At 58.9% G+C, this 16,910-nt stretch overlaps 2 protein-coding genes across 8 annotated transcripts in view; one reads left to right on the forward strand and one right to left on the reverse strand.

Moving 5' to 3' along the window:
• Positions 1 to 2,231: 2,231 nt before the first annotated feature.
• Positions 2,232 to 8,426, forward strand: ANKRD63 (ankyrin repeat domain 63). Its single transcript, XM_009209914.4, has 2 exons — positions 2,232 to 6,771; positions 7,384 to 8,426. The coding sequence occupies exon 1, from the start codon at positions 4,279 to 4,281 to the stop codon at positions 5,425 to 5,427; it is 1,149 nt and encodes a 382-aa protein (XP_009208178.2). The 5' UTR covers positions 2,232 to 4,278; the 3' UTR covers positions 5,428 to 6,771; positions 7,384 to 8,426.
• Positions 8,427 to 9,309: 883 nt separating this feature from the next.
• The window catches only part of PAK6 (p21 (RAC1) activated kinase 6), a 39,171-nt gene continuing 31,570 nt past the window's right edge, over positions 9,310 to 16,910 (reverse strand). For all 7 annotated transcript variants that reach the window (XM_017960518.3, XM_009209908.4, XM_009209907.3 and 4 more), the window contains 6 exons: positions 14,038 to 14,535; positions 13,762 to 13,895; positions 13,278 to 13,404; positions 13,074 to 13,199; positions 12,489 to 12,623; positions 9,310 to 10,872 (listed from right to left, as the gene is read on the reverse strand). In XM_017960518.3, coding sequence (XP_017816007.2) covers positions 10,705 to 10,872; positions 12,489 to 12,623; positions 13,074 to 13,199; positions 13,278 to 13,404; positions 13,762 to 13,895; positions 14,038 to 14,535 — 1,188 coding nt within the window. In that variant the 3' untranslated portion in view covers positions 9,310 to 10,704. The remainder of the gene's footprint in view (positions 10,873 to 12,488; positions 12,624 to 13,073; positions 13,200 to 13,277; positions 13,405 to 13,761; positions 13,896 to 14,037; positions 14,536 to 16,910) is intronic.

The raw sequence follows: 16,910 nt of genomic DNA on the forward strand, positions 1-16,910 counted from the left end.
CTGGGTAGCCCAGGAATGGGGAAGGTGATGCAATTCTGCCCCTGGAGACAGCTCTGCACAGCAGACTGGGACCTTCCCATGTGGCCAGGCCTGGATACCCGCCTCCCTGCTTTCCTCCCGAAAAGGCAAGGTGTCCCTTGGGCAAATGCCATCTCTGGGCCTTGGAGATGAATTAGTCTCTTGCTGCAGGTGATGTACAGAGGAAGAGCTGACGCCCTCCCTTGGGGTACTGGGGCAGGTGAAGGACACCTGGGTTCCATCACTGCTATGTATCTATGGGACTGGGGCAAGGCTCCCTTTCACCCCTCATGCCTCAGTTTCACCTTTTGCACAAAGAGAAGGGTCTCTACCCTTTTCCCAATCCCATTGCTGACTCAGACTCGAGTCCCCTGCTGACTCACCCCGCCCCCTGCATCCCCTGAGCAGCCCTCTGGATCTCCCAGACACGTGCCACCAGGCCCTACCCTGCCAAGCTGGTGCAACGTGACAGCGTGAGGGGGCTGGTGACACTTGAGGAAAGAAGGGGCCCAGGAAGGAGGCAGTTGCAGACACAGTGACAGACCACACTGAGGCATCTTGGGGAGGGAGCCCTTTTGCCAGCCTGGGGCCTGCTGGGGGGACAGGCCCAGCAGGTGGGATGCGAGGGGAGAAGAGGGGAGGTGAGTATGACGTGTCTGCCTGCCCCCTGCCTGCCTGGGCTCCATCTCCTGTCAGCCTTCAGCTCCCTAAGCGACAGCTTCTAATTCCGGCTGTTGGTGCCTCTGTGCTCTGCAGCAAAGTCTCAGCTTTTTTTCAGCTTTGCTGTTTCTTTTCTGTTCAGAACATACTGAGCCCACAGGGAAGTCAGAGCAAAGGCTCCAGGGCTCGAGACCTGGCACCACCACCCCCTTCCTGCCATGGGAACCAACTGCTCCTTCCAAAGGGTACCCAGCACAGCACTTTCTGCCCTAACTCTTCTTCCCTGAAACTGTCTCAGTCCACCACGGGGAACAGGGACAGAAATGAAGCTCAGCTGTCTCAGGGAGGAGGGGCTCTTCAGGACCAAGAAAGTGACCATTCTGGGTTTCTACTGTTTCTCTCCTCCATCTGGGGGGTGCGAGTCATGGCTTGTCAGCCTGGTGGGCCACACACAGGTTCCAGGGTTGCTCCCTCCTCCGACCTTGGAAATAGAAGGGAAGAAAGCAATTTCCCTCACACTGCTGAAAAGAGAAGTTGAGTCATAAAGGGAAGAAAAGCCTTTCTTCTGCTGAGTAAAGAAGGACAGCATTCCTGCCCAGTTATTGGGGGTGGAGAGTCTGTACCCATTTCTGGGGGCCACCCCAGAAGGGGGCCCTAGCTCTGGGGGCGGGAGCAGCTTTGAGGGCTGCACTCTAAATAACTATGCAGTTCTAGAAAAAACAAAACAAAATTTTAAAAAATGAAATAACTATGCAGCTCTTTCCCTGACACTCTCTAACTTGTTCTTGTGTAAAGCAGGCAGGGCTGGTATTTATCAGTCTCATTTTCAGCTGAGAATATGCAGGCTTGGAGCCACAATGCTAGTAAATGCCTTCAAGCTGGGACTTAACGCTGATGTCAGATCTGTGGCCTTTCTATGACACCAGGAAAGAAAACTGGCAGAGCCCTGACCAAACACTTAACAAATGCAAAAAGAGAAAAGGGGGGCTTCATAGTGGGTGCAGGTACACATCACATGCTCCTCACGTGACAGAGGGGAGTGGGAGCCTCTGGTCCATGGCCTGGGCGCCAAATTCAAGGTGGACATCACTGGAGCCTGGGAGCTGGAGAGAGGCAAGGGGCTCAGGGTGCAGGGCCATGAGCCCACTTTGCCACGCCCATCTATGCCCAGTACCTTTCCCCAGGCATCTGCTACTGCAAAGCATCTGCTCAGGCTGAGAACACCATCATTCTTTCCTTATTTCCCCTCTCTGATAGGAAGGGACCCCTTAAAGCAGCCCTCAATAGTGTCCCCTGAAGGTTTATCCTGCTTCCAAGCCTTTGCCTCCAGAACCCGTTTGGAATTACTTCCTTTTTTTTTGAGACAGAGTCTCGCTTTGTCACCCAGGCTGGAGTGCAGTGGCGTGATCTTGGCTCACTGCAACCTCCGCCTCCCAGGTTCAAGCGATTCTCCTGCCTCAGCCTCCCAAGTAGCTGGGACTGCAGGCGTGTGCCACCACGCCCAGGTAATTTTCGTATTTTTAGTAGAGATGGGGTTTCACCATGTTGGCCAGGATGGTCTCGATCCCTTGAACCCGTGATCCCCCCGTCTCGGCCTCCCAAAGTGTTGGGATTACAAGCGTGAGCCACTGCGCCCGGCCTGGGATTCCTTCCTTGGAAATAGCCCAGATCCCGCACATCCTTGAAGTCCTATCTTTAGAAGGCCCCAGAGCCCTCTCTTCCCCGCAACTCCATCTTTTCATCCAAGGACTGTGTTGGTAGGTATTTAGCAGATATATTCAGCCCTCAGAAGACAACGTCCACTTTTTAAGTCCCAGTGTTATCTTCTTAAGAGGGGGAACGTCTCGCATACAGAACCGAGCTTCTGCCTCTCTCTTACCGCTGCCGGCAACAAAATGTGCGGCTCATGAAAAGTCTCAGTCAATTCTGCAGCTGATACCTGCTTCACTCCTTTACAAATACCCATTCCAACCTTACTCACTCCCTCCCCACCACCCACACCCAGGCTCTGATGCGCCCTAACTCCGCTCCGCCCAGGCTTGTGTATCATCCCCCTCCTCCAGGACCGAGGGGGACCTGCTGGCCGGAGGGAGAAGGAGATGCAGTGGCTTCTCTAAGCATCTTACAGCAAATGGAACTTGTGCTCGCCTCCTGTCCTTAGGTGCCAGCCAGTGGTCAGAGCCAGAACCCTGTGGCCTGGGGGTTGTTTTGTGCTCAAGGGAGAAGCGAGGGGCAGGGAACCTCGCGTGGGTCCCTAGCTTGTTCCAGGGTGGCGGCGCCAGGGAACTCCTAACATGCCCGCGGCACTCCCGGATCCTAAGGAGCCCCTTCCTGGTTTGGGCGTCTACACTCTGCCCGCTCGGCAGCCACCGGGAGTTGGCACGCGGGTGCGTTGTCGGGGTTGGAGACGTCTGAAATTGGAGAGCGCACTCGGCCCCCACCCCTCGTTCCAGGGAGCGTGTGCGGGAGGAACAATTGTGTGTGAGTGCGTGATTCTCTGCACTTCGAGTAGCAGTTTCCAGCCAGGCTGAGCGCCCCCAACCCGCGGGACGTATACCCCCTCCCCCAAGTTACTCCTCATCCGCCTTTCGCTGCCACCCCTAGCTCGCACGTGGTCTAGTTCTGCGCTCATGGGGTCCCATTTCCTTTCACCCTGGACTGCTGGGGGCAGCTCTCAGTCTTCCCCGACGAGCCCGAGCTCCCGCCAGTTTCTAAGGAGCCGAGGGCACGGACTCGGGTGGGGGCGGAGGGCGGGGAGAGAAGACTGAGACTTTGGGATTGGCCCGGTCGGGTGCATGTGGCCCCCGGCGAGCAGCCCCCGCCCCCGCCCCGCAACCGCCGCCGCATTCCCAGCGGAGCGCGGAGGAGGAGCCGCTCCCCGACTTCGTGGGCCACGAAGGGGTGGGGGTCAGGAGCGGTCTCCCCCGCCCCGTCCGTCTCTGCCCTGACGGGGCAGTCGGCTTCCAGGGCAGCCATTGCCATGGAGACCCCCAAGGCTATAAAGTCAGGTATCCAGGCGGGCGGCAGCTCCCACGCCGCCGAGCCCCCCAAGTAAGGAGCAAGCGCCCCGGCGTGGCCCGGCCCCCGCGAGAGGGGAGGAGGCGGAGGAACGGCGCCAGCAGCTTGAGGAGCGGCGCGCCCCGCCAGGGCTGGAGGCAGGCGTGCACGGCGGGCGCCACCGTCGCTGCGGGGGAGCGGGGGCTGCCCTGGGTGCGGGTGAGTGGCACGGCTCCAAACCACGAGGACTGAGGGGCGCCGGACACGGGGAAAGCGGCGGGAGAGCCGGGAGAGGGTCGAGACTCGGCTGCCGACATCTGGTGGCGGGCCAGGAGCGGAGCCCGGAGTAGCGAGCAATCAACACCTGCAGGCGGGAGGCCCGGGGAAGGAGCGGCGAGACGCCAGGCGTACGGCCCAGCAGCGGCGGGGCAGTCGGAGCCTCCGGGACACCGGAGTAGGAACCTCGGGACCGTCGGCTGCAGCCGCCCACGCGCGGAGGGAGAGGTATCACAGCGCGGGCGGAGGCCGGTGCCCCGCGGGGCGCGAGAACAGGGGCGCCCCCGTGCGGAGCTGCCAGGCTGCCCGGGCGCGGCGGTCGGGGCCATGCTCAAACCCAAGGACCTGTGTCCCCGAGCGGGGACGCGCACCTTCCTGGAGGCCATGCAGGCGGGCAAAGTGCACTTGGCCCGCTTCGTGTTGGATGCGCTGGACCGCAGCATCATCGACTGCCGCGCGGAGCAGGGCCGTACGCCGCTCATGGTGGCCGTGGGGCTGCCGGACCCCGCTCTGCGCGCGCGCTTCGTGCGGCTGCTGCTTGAGCAGGGTGCTGCCGTGAACCTGCGGGACGAGCGCGGCCGCACCGCACTCAGTCTGGCGTGCGAGCGAGGCCACCTGGACGCCGTGCAGCTGCTGGTGCAGTTCAGTGGTGACCCCGAGGCGGCCGACTCTGCGGGCAACAGCCCGGTGATGTGGGCGGCGGCCTGCGGCCACGGGGCAGTGCTCGAGTTCCTGGTGCGGTCCTTCCGCCGCCTAGGCCTGCGCCTCGACCGCACCAACCGTGCGGGGCTCACCGCGCTGCAACTGGCTGCCGCCCGCGGCCACGGGACCTGTGTGCAGGCCCTCACCGGGCCCTGGGGCCGCGCCGCCGCCGCAGCCGCGGCCCGGGGCTCCAACTCCGATAGTCCCCCTGGCCACCCCGCCCCCGCGCCCAGCCCCGAGCGTCGACGACCCAGCCCCCGCCGCCTCCCGCGGCCTCTCCTGGCGCGCTTTGCGCGAGCGGCGGGCGGCCACGGCCACGGCGGCGAGGCTGGCTTAGCGGGCAAGAATTCGGGCCGGCACCGGGCGCAGGGCAGTGAACGGCCCGAGCTGGGTCGGAGCATGAGCCTGGCGTTGGGTGCGGTGACCGAGGAGGAGGCGGCCCGCCTGCGGGCTGGGGCCCTGATGGCCCTACCAAACTCGCCCCAGTCTTCGGGGACTGGGCGGTGGCGCTCACAGGAGGTGCTGGAGGGAGCGCCCCCAACCTTAGTGCAAGCCCCCATTGGCCTCAGCCCCCATCCGGAGGGCGGCCCCGGCTCCGGCCGCCTGGGTTTGCGCCGACGCTCCACAGCCCCAGATATCCCCAGCCTGGTCGGTGAGGCGCCAGGGCCCGAGAGTGGCCCGGAGTTAGAGGCCAACGCTCTGCCTGTCTCGGTGCCTGGGCCGAACCCTTGGCAGGCGGGCACCGAGGCTGTGGTGCTGCGTGCTCAGCGGTAAACGGCGCCAAGGCCCGAGGCCTGCTTCCCCCACCCTCCCGTTTCTACTCCACTGGTATTTCTTCCTTATAGGTCCCTCACCTTTTCGGCAGCCGCCCCCCGCAGCCCATTTTGGAACCTGCCTCTCTGCCAAGGCGAGACCTCCACCAGCCCTAAGGGACCTCCATCTTTTTTGTGCTCCTCGGTATTCCCGGCCTAGGTCTAGAGGTGTGGATTGACTGGTTCCGTAGGCTACAGCCAGGAAGGTGGATTCCCCCTCCCCAGCCCTCAGGTTCAGTCCTGGGTCTGCCTAGCCACCTGTCGCTCCTCTCCGGCCCCCCTCCCCTCGCTGGGTTTCCTAACACCCGGGCAGCCAGGCAAATAGAAGGGTCCACCTTGGAGAATAAAGACCCAGCCTCCCCACTCTCTGCCTACTGATGCTGAGAATAATCCCACAAACTACCAAAGTCTCCTTTCCCTCGAAGTGTGGGAGAAGGAAAGGACCGAGGGGCCCTAGAGCCTTTCTGGACTGGAGGGTTGAGGAGGAAGGGGTCTGGCTGTTATGTTTTTCTAGGGTAGAAACTCCTGCCTCAAGACAATGAAACCGTATTTTGGGAGTGGGAGAGTCCCTAGTGTTGAACACCAATTGTCCCTTAAATCAGCTCCTGGGTAACTCCAGCTCCCTCTGTCTCTGCCCCAGGATTCAGCTTCATTGATAATGTGGGGTCACTGCTCCACATAACCCCTACCCAGGCCAAATCCGGGCTCCTGAGCCAGCCCCCTCTTCAGCGCGGGTGCATTTGAATTCCATCATCGAGGTTCAACACCTCACCCCTGGAGGCCCAAGCCCTATTTCCGCTGGCTCACAGAGGCCTGAAAGGGAAAGGACTGAGCGCTTCCCCGCCTCCCCGCCTCCCAGCTCCCCCGTCCCGCACGTGGGTGCTCCCGCGGGGTGGAACGGTTGCGAAGGCTGTGCTTAATTGTATTTCTTCCAATCCTCAAAGAACTCGTGTTTTAAGCCTTTGTATATGAAGCAGAAAGCAGCGGGTCTGATTCTGAGGCTTAAGAGCCTGACAATATCTCTTTAAATAGAAGCTCCGCGAGGGGGATAATTGACTGAAGTGTTTGCGACGTGAAACGGCGGCGCGCGGGAGTCGGGAGCCCACACGAGCCGCAGGCCCAGGTTTAAATTACATCCAACTCTGGCGAGAGCTGGAAGGGGCCTGTTAAACGGCTCCTGCTTCTCGCTGGGCCGTTAACGGAGGGCAGGGCGGATGATGGATGCTGTAGGTAGAGACCCGGGACTCCTGCCTTGGTCCCACCGCGTGGGAAGCAGGCCGGCCCAGGTTTATTATTGGGCAGATGAGTGAGTCAGAGGCCCTTTCCTGACATTGCCCCCTGCCTGCTCGCCCCCACCCCTCTGCCCCGTGCTAGCCTAGCGAGGCGGCGGGGTTGGGGGCGGGGGTCCGGCGGGGCGCGTGCGCTAGGACCCTGCGGAAGTGCTAGCACGTGTGTCAGTGCGCCTGGCCCGCGGGGAGGCGGCAGGTGGGGCTGTTTTGTGAACCCTGAGGGTGGAACTTGAAGCCTTTCACCTGCCTGCAGTCGGGTCTTTGCAAGACGTCGATCTGTTTGCCTTTGCAGTACGGAAGGTTTCTCGCCAGTAACCCCCAGGGAACTGCCCAGAGCGAGAATGACTGTGCCAAGATACTGCTGGGCCTGGCGGTGAGGGGTGGGGGGCCAGGAGTGGGCCTCGTGCAGGTGTCAGGACACCTACCCAGTCCTTGCACCCCGCAGCCCGCATCCGCTAGGCCACGCAGGCCGGCGCACTGGACGTGATCTCTGGTGCCCCCTGGTGGCAGCGTTGGGCCCTCCCCGCTGGGTCCCGGCTCGGAGCTCAGACACCTGGTTTTCTTTGGGATCACCCCTGTGTACTTGTTCCTCCATATGCATTTATCGTGGAATCCTCTTCCTCTTGTAGAATATTAAATCCGGATACTTGAAGTCACTTGACAGCAGTGAAGCGAGGGAACAATGAACAAAACACTCGCATCGAAAGTAGCAGGAGCCCAGACCCTTCGCTAAGGACCCCAAGTTAAATCTTCCAAGTTAAGGCTGCGTGTCCTGAGAGCTACTGCTCTCTTCCGAAAAGTCGGAGCTGCCAACCCTTCCCTTGGGACCTGCCGATTATGCAGTTTTTTCTGATATTTGCTTTGGTTTCTGAGGTATTCTGCCCTCTCCCTCTCCTCTCCTCCCAAAACATCTGCCTCTCCTCAGTCCCCCTGTCTGGGTGGTGGGTGCACAATACCGAGTGCCTGAAAAGCCTGAGGGAGAGGGTCTGGGGTGGGGTGGGGACCACTGGACACCCAGAGTGCAAACTGCTGCTTTCTGACCCTTGCTTGCTCATGTACTCCCTTTTCAACTGTGTTGAATTTTAATGACGTTTTTAGTGGTGTAGGAATGCAAGTATTTTGGCTCAACAGCATGAAGTCTGGGTTACACATTGTATCAGAGGTGCTGTAATCTTTCCAGTATCTCTGATATGCGGCTTTCTGGTTGAATGTCACCCTGGGCCCTCTTGACTGGATAAACAACCATGAGGGCTCTTCTCTGTGGAGCTGCCGAGAGCTTGGTGGTAGAAAGTGACGTTCCTAAACAACTGCATCGTGTGTCTGACTGCCTTGCTGTCCGTACAGACTCCTTCCCAGGCCCGGCTCCGTGCAGAACTTCCACATTTTTCTCCCCTGAATTCCCTTTGTCAGCCCCAGGGTGTTGAGGCTGGGTCCTCTCTAGCAATCTCTACCTTCAGAAGAGACTTTTCTAAATCTTTTGCTTTTCCAATTCTTGTTGCTTTTGTCATTGTGAAGAGTCACCCAGGATGCTGGCGCTCGGTACCCTAAGATCAGAAGCGGTCTGTGTGTGAGCTGTAGGACATACGCACACCCTTTCAGAGTGATATTGTGTGGTGGAAGGACTGTTAGAACTCAAAGAATAGTTAATAAATCCAGTATTATTCCGTTGCGAGAACTGGCCTCTCTTTGCCTTATCAAGCACTCCTGACCCTCGGCTCCCTTTGGAGAGATGGACTGAGCCCTTGCCTCCTATGGAGGCCCCTGCCTTAGTGAGCCTCTGCCAGGCCCGTCCCACTGTGCTGGCTCCTGAAGGTAAGTCACAGGTGCTGCTTCTGCTGAGCTGGGTGGCGGGGCCAGGCTGGCAGCAACACCAGGGCACCTGTCAGGGTGTGAATGCACTGGGAAGTGAAAGAAAGGCTGCGTGGTTTCTTGCTCCTGGCTTGCTCCTGAACCCTGGGCAGTGGGAGATCTCAGGAAGGAAGTGCAGGAATCCGTTCGGGAGCTGGAAATCGCAAGATAATTGTATCCACCTCCCCAACCCCAGGACGAGAGCCCAGGCTCCCTGGTTTCCAGGCTCTGCTCCATTCTTTCTCAACTCCACACCATCTCCCTCAGTACTGAGGAGTGAGACAGGGACTGCTCTCCCACTGGAAGCAGTTTCAGACCACTTCCTGTGGACGCTGGAGGTCCGGGGTGGGGGTGAGGAGCCGCAGAGGATGGGAGAAGCCGACACGTAGGGTGGTCGTCAGCCACTGTGCTCACCCTTAGCAAACGCAGCGCAGGGCCCTGGCTTTCCTCGTGGGCTCTTCTCCCCTGGGAGAGTAGCCCCGTCTATTTTTCATCGCCTTCATTCCCAAGGGCCGTTCACTTCCTGTTTCCCTTCCTCTCTGCCTGCCTTTCGGGCCCACAGGTCACCAGGGAAGTTGGGTGTTCTGTGGTGTGGCTGCTGGAGGGCTCATGTGGGGAGGAGGGGAGGCTCCACAAGATTCACCCACCACAGGCGGCCCCCCCTCCAAGACCGCTGGTCTCCGCTCCCAGAGACACAGGAAGCCCAATGGCTTTGAACACTCAATTTAATTTAAAACAGGCACAAGTGCAAACAATTCACAAAAATTTCTAGGGAAGATGCTTTTGTTTTGAAAACTCTGACCCTTAAAAAAAAGTCCTTGCAATTTCTTTGCCCCCATGTAGGTCACTAGGGAGCAGAAGAATCTAAAAATATTATCTAAATAGAAAGGGTCCAGACACCTGAAGTTCTTTCCTGGAATTCCATCTCACAGCAGCCCTGAAGTGGGGCGGGGCCGAGGAGGACAAGGAGACAGCTGTCTGTGGAGGCAGCCGGGGCAGATGGTTTGCACAAATGGGTGCCTGTGACCTTGACGTGATGGAAACCCGGAGGTGGTTCGCCTTCTCTCCCAGATAGGGTTCTGAAGAGAACAATGGGTCCCTGATGACCTGGTTATTGGGATAAACTTGAAAGGTAACACAGTTACCATTCCTTACATTCCTATCTCTGGCCCTCACGCTGCACAGTACAGGAGACGCTCAGAAGCCTCCTGAGCCCCCAGGATGTGTTAGACTTAGCATGGACCACTCCACTGGCCAGGGAGACACAGGACTGGAGAGGTGGAAGCCAGGCCAAGAAAGCAGGTCCCTTTAGGCCAGAACTTAGTGGGAGAGAGGATGGGGCAGCCTTCCTGAAGCTGGCTGTGGGTGACCTGAAAGGACCTGGGCTGTCAAGGTGGCTTTCCTCCCCTTACACACACACACACACACACACACGCACACACGATGTTCTCTCCATTCTGTAAAGTGAGAGCACCTTCACCACTGACCCCATTCTTTCTTTTTCACTCAGAAATTGTCCCCTCACTCCCTGCCCACAGCCATGGCCTGGAGCAGGCCATTCACAGTTCGGGCGGGGAGGGGCCGTACAGCTAGGACTGCACCTTCAGGACATCAGACGTGAGGGAGGAAGAGGGATTCAGGTCATAAAAATCACCCCGTGGCCCGTGGCCCTCTCGAGACCCGAGGTTTGAAGCTGGAGCTGAGAACAGCAAGTATCTGTGGAGACCAGCAGTCTGCCCTCTGCAGTGGCCTAGGACGCTAGTGGACAACTACCTTTAAAAAACCACAGTAGCCTTTTCTACTGTGTTGGCTGCAGAGGCCAGGAACGCTGGTCTCTGCGTTTCTTAGAAATATCCCTGTGCAAATATCAAGGGGTCATCCTGTAGAAGGGGTCTCCATCTGGGGACTCAGGAGGGAGAGACACTGAGGGGGCAGGTCCGGCCTGGCCCAGTGGGCTGAGGGGCAGAGGGTGGGGCTGGGGCTTCACATTTCAATCTTTGGAGAGAATACTGAGAGAAGGAGGCAGGCAAGCCCTGCCGGCAGGCTGGCTGCCCCGTGTGCCCTGCCTGTGGGCACAGGTGGCAGGTGTACTCAGGGTGGGCTCAGCAGGTGGAGGTCTGCTTGCGGTAGAGCTGGATCAGGGGCACCAGGCACTCGGGTAGCCCTGTCTGCAGCAGGAAGGGGTGGTCTAGGAGCTCCTGGGCTGTGGCTCTCTCTTGGGGGTCCCGCACCAGCATCCGCTCCAGAAAGTCTCGCAGCACTGGGGAGACCTGTAGAGACAGGGCAGTGAGATTAAGCCACAATTTGCAGTCACTTTGGGGTGACCTGATTGCCTGGCCCTGTGATTGTTTGAAAATCTTGAATTCGCTGGTTTTTTAACTTCCTGTCCCCTTGCCCCTCCTCACCCCCCAAGGCTCTCAGTATTCAGATGCTATAGCTCTGTGGAAGGGGCAGAGAATTGGCATCAGTGATCCAGGCCTGGCTCTATCCCTGATCTCAGGCAAGTCACAGTTTTCTCTAGGCCTCAGTTTTCTCATCTGTAAAATGGGCTAGTGATAAAGTATGCTTGCCCTGTCTGCCACATAGGGCTTTTGAGAAGATTTTAAAAACAGGTCGTTGGGTGCAGTGGCTCATTGCCTGTAATCCCAGCACTTTGGGAGGCCAAGTTGGGCAGATCACAAGGTCAGGAGTTTGTAGACCAGCCTGACCAACATGGCAAAACCCCGTCTCTACTAAAAATGCAAAAATTAGCCGGGCGTGGTGGCACATGCCTGTATTCCCAGCTACTCAGGAGGCTGAAGCAGGAGAATTGCTTGAACCCAGGAGGCGGAGGTTGCAGTGAGCCGAGATCACACCACTGCATTCCAGCCTGAGCAACAGAGACTCCATCTCAAAAACAAAAACAAAAAACAAAAACAACAAAAACAAACAGGTCAAGGATGAGGAAGTGCTCTGAAAAATAGAAAATAAAGTGAGACCTGAAAAGGAAGATTTCTTTGTTGCTCTAGGCCTTAGAGTCTAAGGCAAGGGCTTATCTTGGTTCATTTTGAGCCAGTATCTTGGCATGAGGCTCAGTCTTGGGCAGAAGGCTACATCCTCTGAGCAATTAGCCAACTAGAGATCTTTATATGCTACTTTTGGAGTTAGCGGTGCAGGCTCCAAGGAGCAGTTGTCCTGGAAGATGTTTCCTGTTGGTCCTCTCATCCAGCTTTGTGTTGGGGCCACAGAACTCTTTTTTTGCTAGAGGTGAGGCTTCAGCCCCTGAGACATTTCTAGCTTTGGCCACCAGATGGCGATGCCACTTAGCAGCCTCGTGCTGACCTGCCAGCAGGGGGCGTCCACAGTAAGGCCTGCGGGGTTGGGGCGGATTTGGCAAAAAGGGTTACATGTATACACGTCCAAGAACATATACTGGCTTTAAGGGGAATGCTGTGGCTCAGCTGTGTTGGGGTGTGCAACAATGGTGCATGAGCCAACTCGCCGTGATGGACAGGGACATCGAATCATGGTATGGATCTCCCGACACTTGGGGTAGAAAGGTTTGTGCTCAGTGAAGCTTCTCCGGATTCCTTCCGGGACAGCAGGGATTGCTGGTGTCCTGGCTTTCCCTGCTCATGGGCACCCCTGGGCTTCTGACCAGTGCCTGCCGAGTAGCAAACCTCCTGCCACAGCCGTGGGAGGCGACCTGTTGGAGTGCACATGCGAACTTGTGCATAGATGCGGCTCCACACCCAGGTGCAGGTTTTGTGTGGAGAAAGAGGAGCCTTTTCCAGGAGCCCAGACCGTGTAGCTTCTGTGGGAGGGAGATGCTAGGAGCCTAGGCTCTGGTCCTCTTGCCTCAGGAGGAATGGGGTCTGCGAGTTCGCACCCTTGTGTGCCAACTGACCTTGTGAGAGTTTTTCAGCTTGGGCGGGGGGCTGTCCCGGAGCCTCTTCATGGCTTGCACTGGGGAGTCACTGAAGTAGGGTGGCTCCCCATCCACCATCTCAATCACCATGATGCCCAGAGACCAGATATCCACCTGCAGGAGGAAAATGTCCCTGACCCCATGGCCAGAACCTGGCCTGGCCCGTTGCTAGCGGTGTTCTGGTGGCGGCAGTGGTGGAGGGGGGACAGCTGGCCCCAGCTCTCCTTGGTGAGTGTGTCTCCTTCCTCCCCCGGCCACCTGCCCCGTGGCCAGTTACTGCCTGCATGAGTGACCACTGCCTATAGGGACACAGCTGTCAGTCACTCAGAGAAAGGCCATCATCCATGGGAGGCCTGGCCCTACCCCATTCTGCCCTTGAGCTGAGGAAACATTTGCAGGACTCGTTCCTGGCAGCCCGGCCATGGGCGGGAGCAGCCCCATGGAAAGGGGGAAGAGTGTTGACTAGGTGGGACTCTGAAAACCTGGGCTGCTTTTGGTGAGGTCACCGGAGGGGCCACAGCAGAAGGGCTTTTGGGAGGTCTGGGGGGTGGAGGGAACGGTTACCTCAGTGGCATACAAAGACCTGGAGATCACTTCAGGAGCCATCCAGTAGGGGGTTCCCACCAGGGACTTCCTCTTAGGGACGTCTTTGCTGATCTGAGCACAGAATCCGAAGTCCGAGAGCTTCACCTAGGGTTGAAAGCGGAGTGAGTGGTGGACCGGGAGGAAGTGGGAGCGTGGCTATGCCGGGGACAGTATGGAACCTACCCTGCCATCCAGGGTCAGCAGGATGGAGTCACTCTTGATGTCCCGGTGGATGACACCCTGGGCATGCAGGTAAGCCAGGGCCTGCAGCACAGCCTCACACACAGTGGCGATCTGCTCTTCATTCAGCCTGGATAGGAAGGTGGGGCCGCCCGATGGAAGAGAGCGTTAGCTTTGGCAGGTTGTGGGGTGGCTGAGCAGAGTAGGAGTCCCTGGTGCTAGGCCCCATGGCTCCCAGGCAATCTGTTTGGCAGCACAGTCAGGCCATAGCCCTGGTGAAAACGGGCCTGAGCCTTGGATAGAAGCCACCCTTCTCTTCTCTATTCCCAAGACCCCTGGATGCCAGTTACCCCAGCAGGCAGGAGAGCCCAGGATGATCCAACAGGCATCCCAAGTCTTCTGGGCCACAGGCAGAAGAACACATTGCCCTGGCAGGGCCATGGTGGGGGCAGCCCACACTCAGGATCCAGCCCTCCCAGCTGCCCACCTGACTTGGGAGACGATGTCTGTGAGGGCTCCTCCCTGCAGGAACTCCATGAGCACCCACAGCTCCTCGCCCACTAGGTAGCTCTTGTACATCTCCACCACGTTGAAGTGCTGGTAGTCCCGCATGATCACCACCTGGGGGCAGGTGGGGGCCTGAGTGCCAGGCACGGTGCCCAGAAGCATGGCCACCCACTGCCCCTGCTCACAGATGTCCAGCCTGGCTGGCTGTTCACTGCCCATCCCCAACGCCCCCGCCCGTCCTGCCCTGTCCTCCCACCTCGTTGAAGAGCAGCTCCCTGCGCTGCTGCTTCCTGAGGTCCATCATCTTGACAGCCACCTGGCGGCCCGAGTGCTTCTCCCGGGCCAAACAGACGATGCCGGTGGAGCCCTCGCCAATCTTCACGTAGCTGTCCAGCAACAGCCGGGGGTCACCCTGGTCCACCACCATCCTGAGTGCAGCCTTGAACTGCTCATGTGTCACAACACCTGTGTCCTCACCAGCCAGAGTGCCCTTGGCAACCGTGGGGTCCTGGGGCAGGTACAGGTTGCTGGTGCTGATCTGGGCGTGCCAGGTGCGAGGGGAACCTGCTGGGGAAGACCGGCCTGGAAGCAGGCCTGCGGTCGGGGCTGTGCGGAGGGACTTCTGGGGGCTGCTGGTATCCGAAGTGGTCAGAGGGCTGAAGGTCCCCACCGGCTGGTCCGAGGGCAAGGACTGGGCCTTGGCCACCAGGCTTGGAGGGTTGTCTTTCTGTGGCGGTCGGAAAGAGGAGTTGGGCTGCAGGGACAAAGCAACAGGAAGGGGCATGGCTGTGGGAGCATTTGGAATCACCTTCCCAGAGGCAGGGACTGGCCGCCGTGACCTCTGGACTCTGGCAGGGTCAGGCAGGGTGTCAGATCAAACTAGGGAGGTGCTCTGAGCAAAGATTTTCAGACGGAGCTGGAGCCCAGCCACAGTCCTGTGTGAGCAGCCCCCAGCAGGGCGCCAAGCTGGGCAGGCCCAAGACAGCTGCTTACACTCGCCCTACTGCACCTGGGAAGACAGAGAAGGCCACCTCCCCGCGGGGTCCTGTGCTGGGTATTTCTTCCTTGGCGATTGATAGCTAGACCCCAGGGAGGCTGCTGTAAGGCAAAATCTGCCTCTGTGCTAAGAGGCTGCTTGAAGAATCTGGGTCAGAGGCATTCTTCACTCCCAAGGCTCCTCCACTCTAGAACCCATGGGGGCAGAAGAGGCCTGGCAGTGGGGTGGGGAGCAGTGGGCAGCTGTGTCTCCACTCCCCGAACCAAGGCAGGGGAGCCACACCTGGGGCCCGATAGCCCTGCCTGTGCCTGCAGCAGGTAGTCTGTGAATCTGTGCTGGGAGGTTATGTCCCTGACAGAGGACCACAGAGGTATGTCACCATCTGGGGGGTCCTCGGGTGTCTCCCCTGGGCTGGGAATCTGGTGCCAGAGAGATCTGGAGTTAGGAGGGTAGGTCCAGCCAAACCCAAGCCTTGAGGCCGGGGAGGAGGAGATGTCTTAAAGACCCCATAAAGGAATCCTTCCACTTCCTCCTTGGCATGAAACTCCTAGCTAAGGAGCCCCCAGGAGGGAGGAGAAGGTAGGGGCCTATCCTCATGGGCTCTGGCGGGGAGGGAGGGAAGCTGGAGCCGAGGGGCAGCCTGGGCGCCCGGTGAGCCCTGCTCAGGCCCAGCCCTGGAAGCCTGTGAGGCTTCTTGCTTTTCTGAGCCCAAGCCCTCCTGGTCTCTCTGGCAGGAAAGGCGCCCGCCCATCTTTGGGTTCTCCCCAAGGAGCGGTGATATGCACCATGACCCCTCCCAGGGATTATGTGTTTTTAAAGGGCACCTGGAGAGGGATGCTTCAGGGGCTGCAGAGAAAGCCTTCTAGGAACTTCTGCAAACCCATCATGTAAGCCATTGTCTTAGGTGCCCAGTGGGTCCTGGTCCTGATCCCAGAGCTGAAACAACTTATAGGAAATCTCAAGCAGTAAGTTTGGGCTGGGATGCTTGCTCAGGGACCCCAAACCCCAAATCTAGGCCTTGGGCCCCACCAGAGTCTTTTCAATGTCTTTAGCAACCCTCACTCCCTTCCTTCCCCGACTCCCCACGGCTTCAGGGCTTCCACTCTCCAGTCAAGTCCCTGGCCTGCTTAGGGTAGAACACCTACTGGCCGACAGCCACGCTGGGGCAGACTTCTGCCACCCCCACACCTGCCTGCCCACCCGAGTGTGTGCTTGACCTTCACAGGAAAGAAGCTAGAAATTCTCCCAGGACTGCCTGGACTCACTCCATCCCTAGTGAGTGCATTTGGACAATAAACATTCTCCCATGTCGTCGCCAGCACCTGTCACCATCCAGTGTGACACTGTCACCATCCACTGTGTAGTGGAGCAGTGGGACCCCTGGACTGGGCTGTCAGGACCTGGGGCCTGGCCCTGGGCTGCTGTGCCCTGCAGTGAGCCTTAGGCGAGTCATCTTCTCTGAGCCCCAGTCTCCGCTACGAGGCAGGGACACGCGCAGTGATGGGGGGAGCTAGATGAACTGCGGACTTCCCGCCTCACAGCCTGATTCAGTGGGGCTCTAGAGCAGAGACTCTGCATTTGAACAATGTCCCTGCGTCCTAGGAGGCTCATGGAACGTACTTTGAGAAGCTCTGCATGAGTGGGCAGTATGATCTTAGGGCCTCAGGGAGCCTCTGGGAGGGCTATGAGGGGGGTGGAGGGAGCATGGCCATGACTGAGGCTATGATGCCAGGTCCTGGGAACAGAGGTTCCATGAGACGTCACCAGGCAGGGACAGGGAGGGAAGTGGGGCAGGGCTCACTGCATCACACAGTCAACCTGTAGAAAGGCTCGGGGTGCTAAGGAGGCTGCCTGCTGGCCTGAGTGTGGACTTAACTCAGAAAAACATGCTCTCCAGGCACCCATCCGTGTGGGTCGGGGCAGAAGCTTGGGGACCACCTAAAGCTCCTCTTGAGGTGGCTCTGATGACCTCTCGTCCTGAAGCTCCTAAGTAAGGCTCTAAAATGAGATCATTCCCCTCCTGGCCTCCAGGGCCTCTGCCTGGGCCAGCTCTACTCTGAGGATGTGTGGGCCTGGGAGCGAGAGCCACGTGGACAGGCCGAGGTGGGAGTTCCTTCCCTGTCTCCACGGGC

This window comes from Papio anubis, chromosome 7 (genome assembly GCF_008728515.1).
Source record: "Papio anubis isolate 15944 chromosome 7, Panubis1.0, whole genome shotgun sequence".
Taxonomy (NCBI): domain Eukaryota; kingdom Metazoa; phylum Chordata; class Mammalia; order Primates; family Cercopithecidae; genus Papio; species Papio anubis.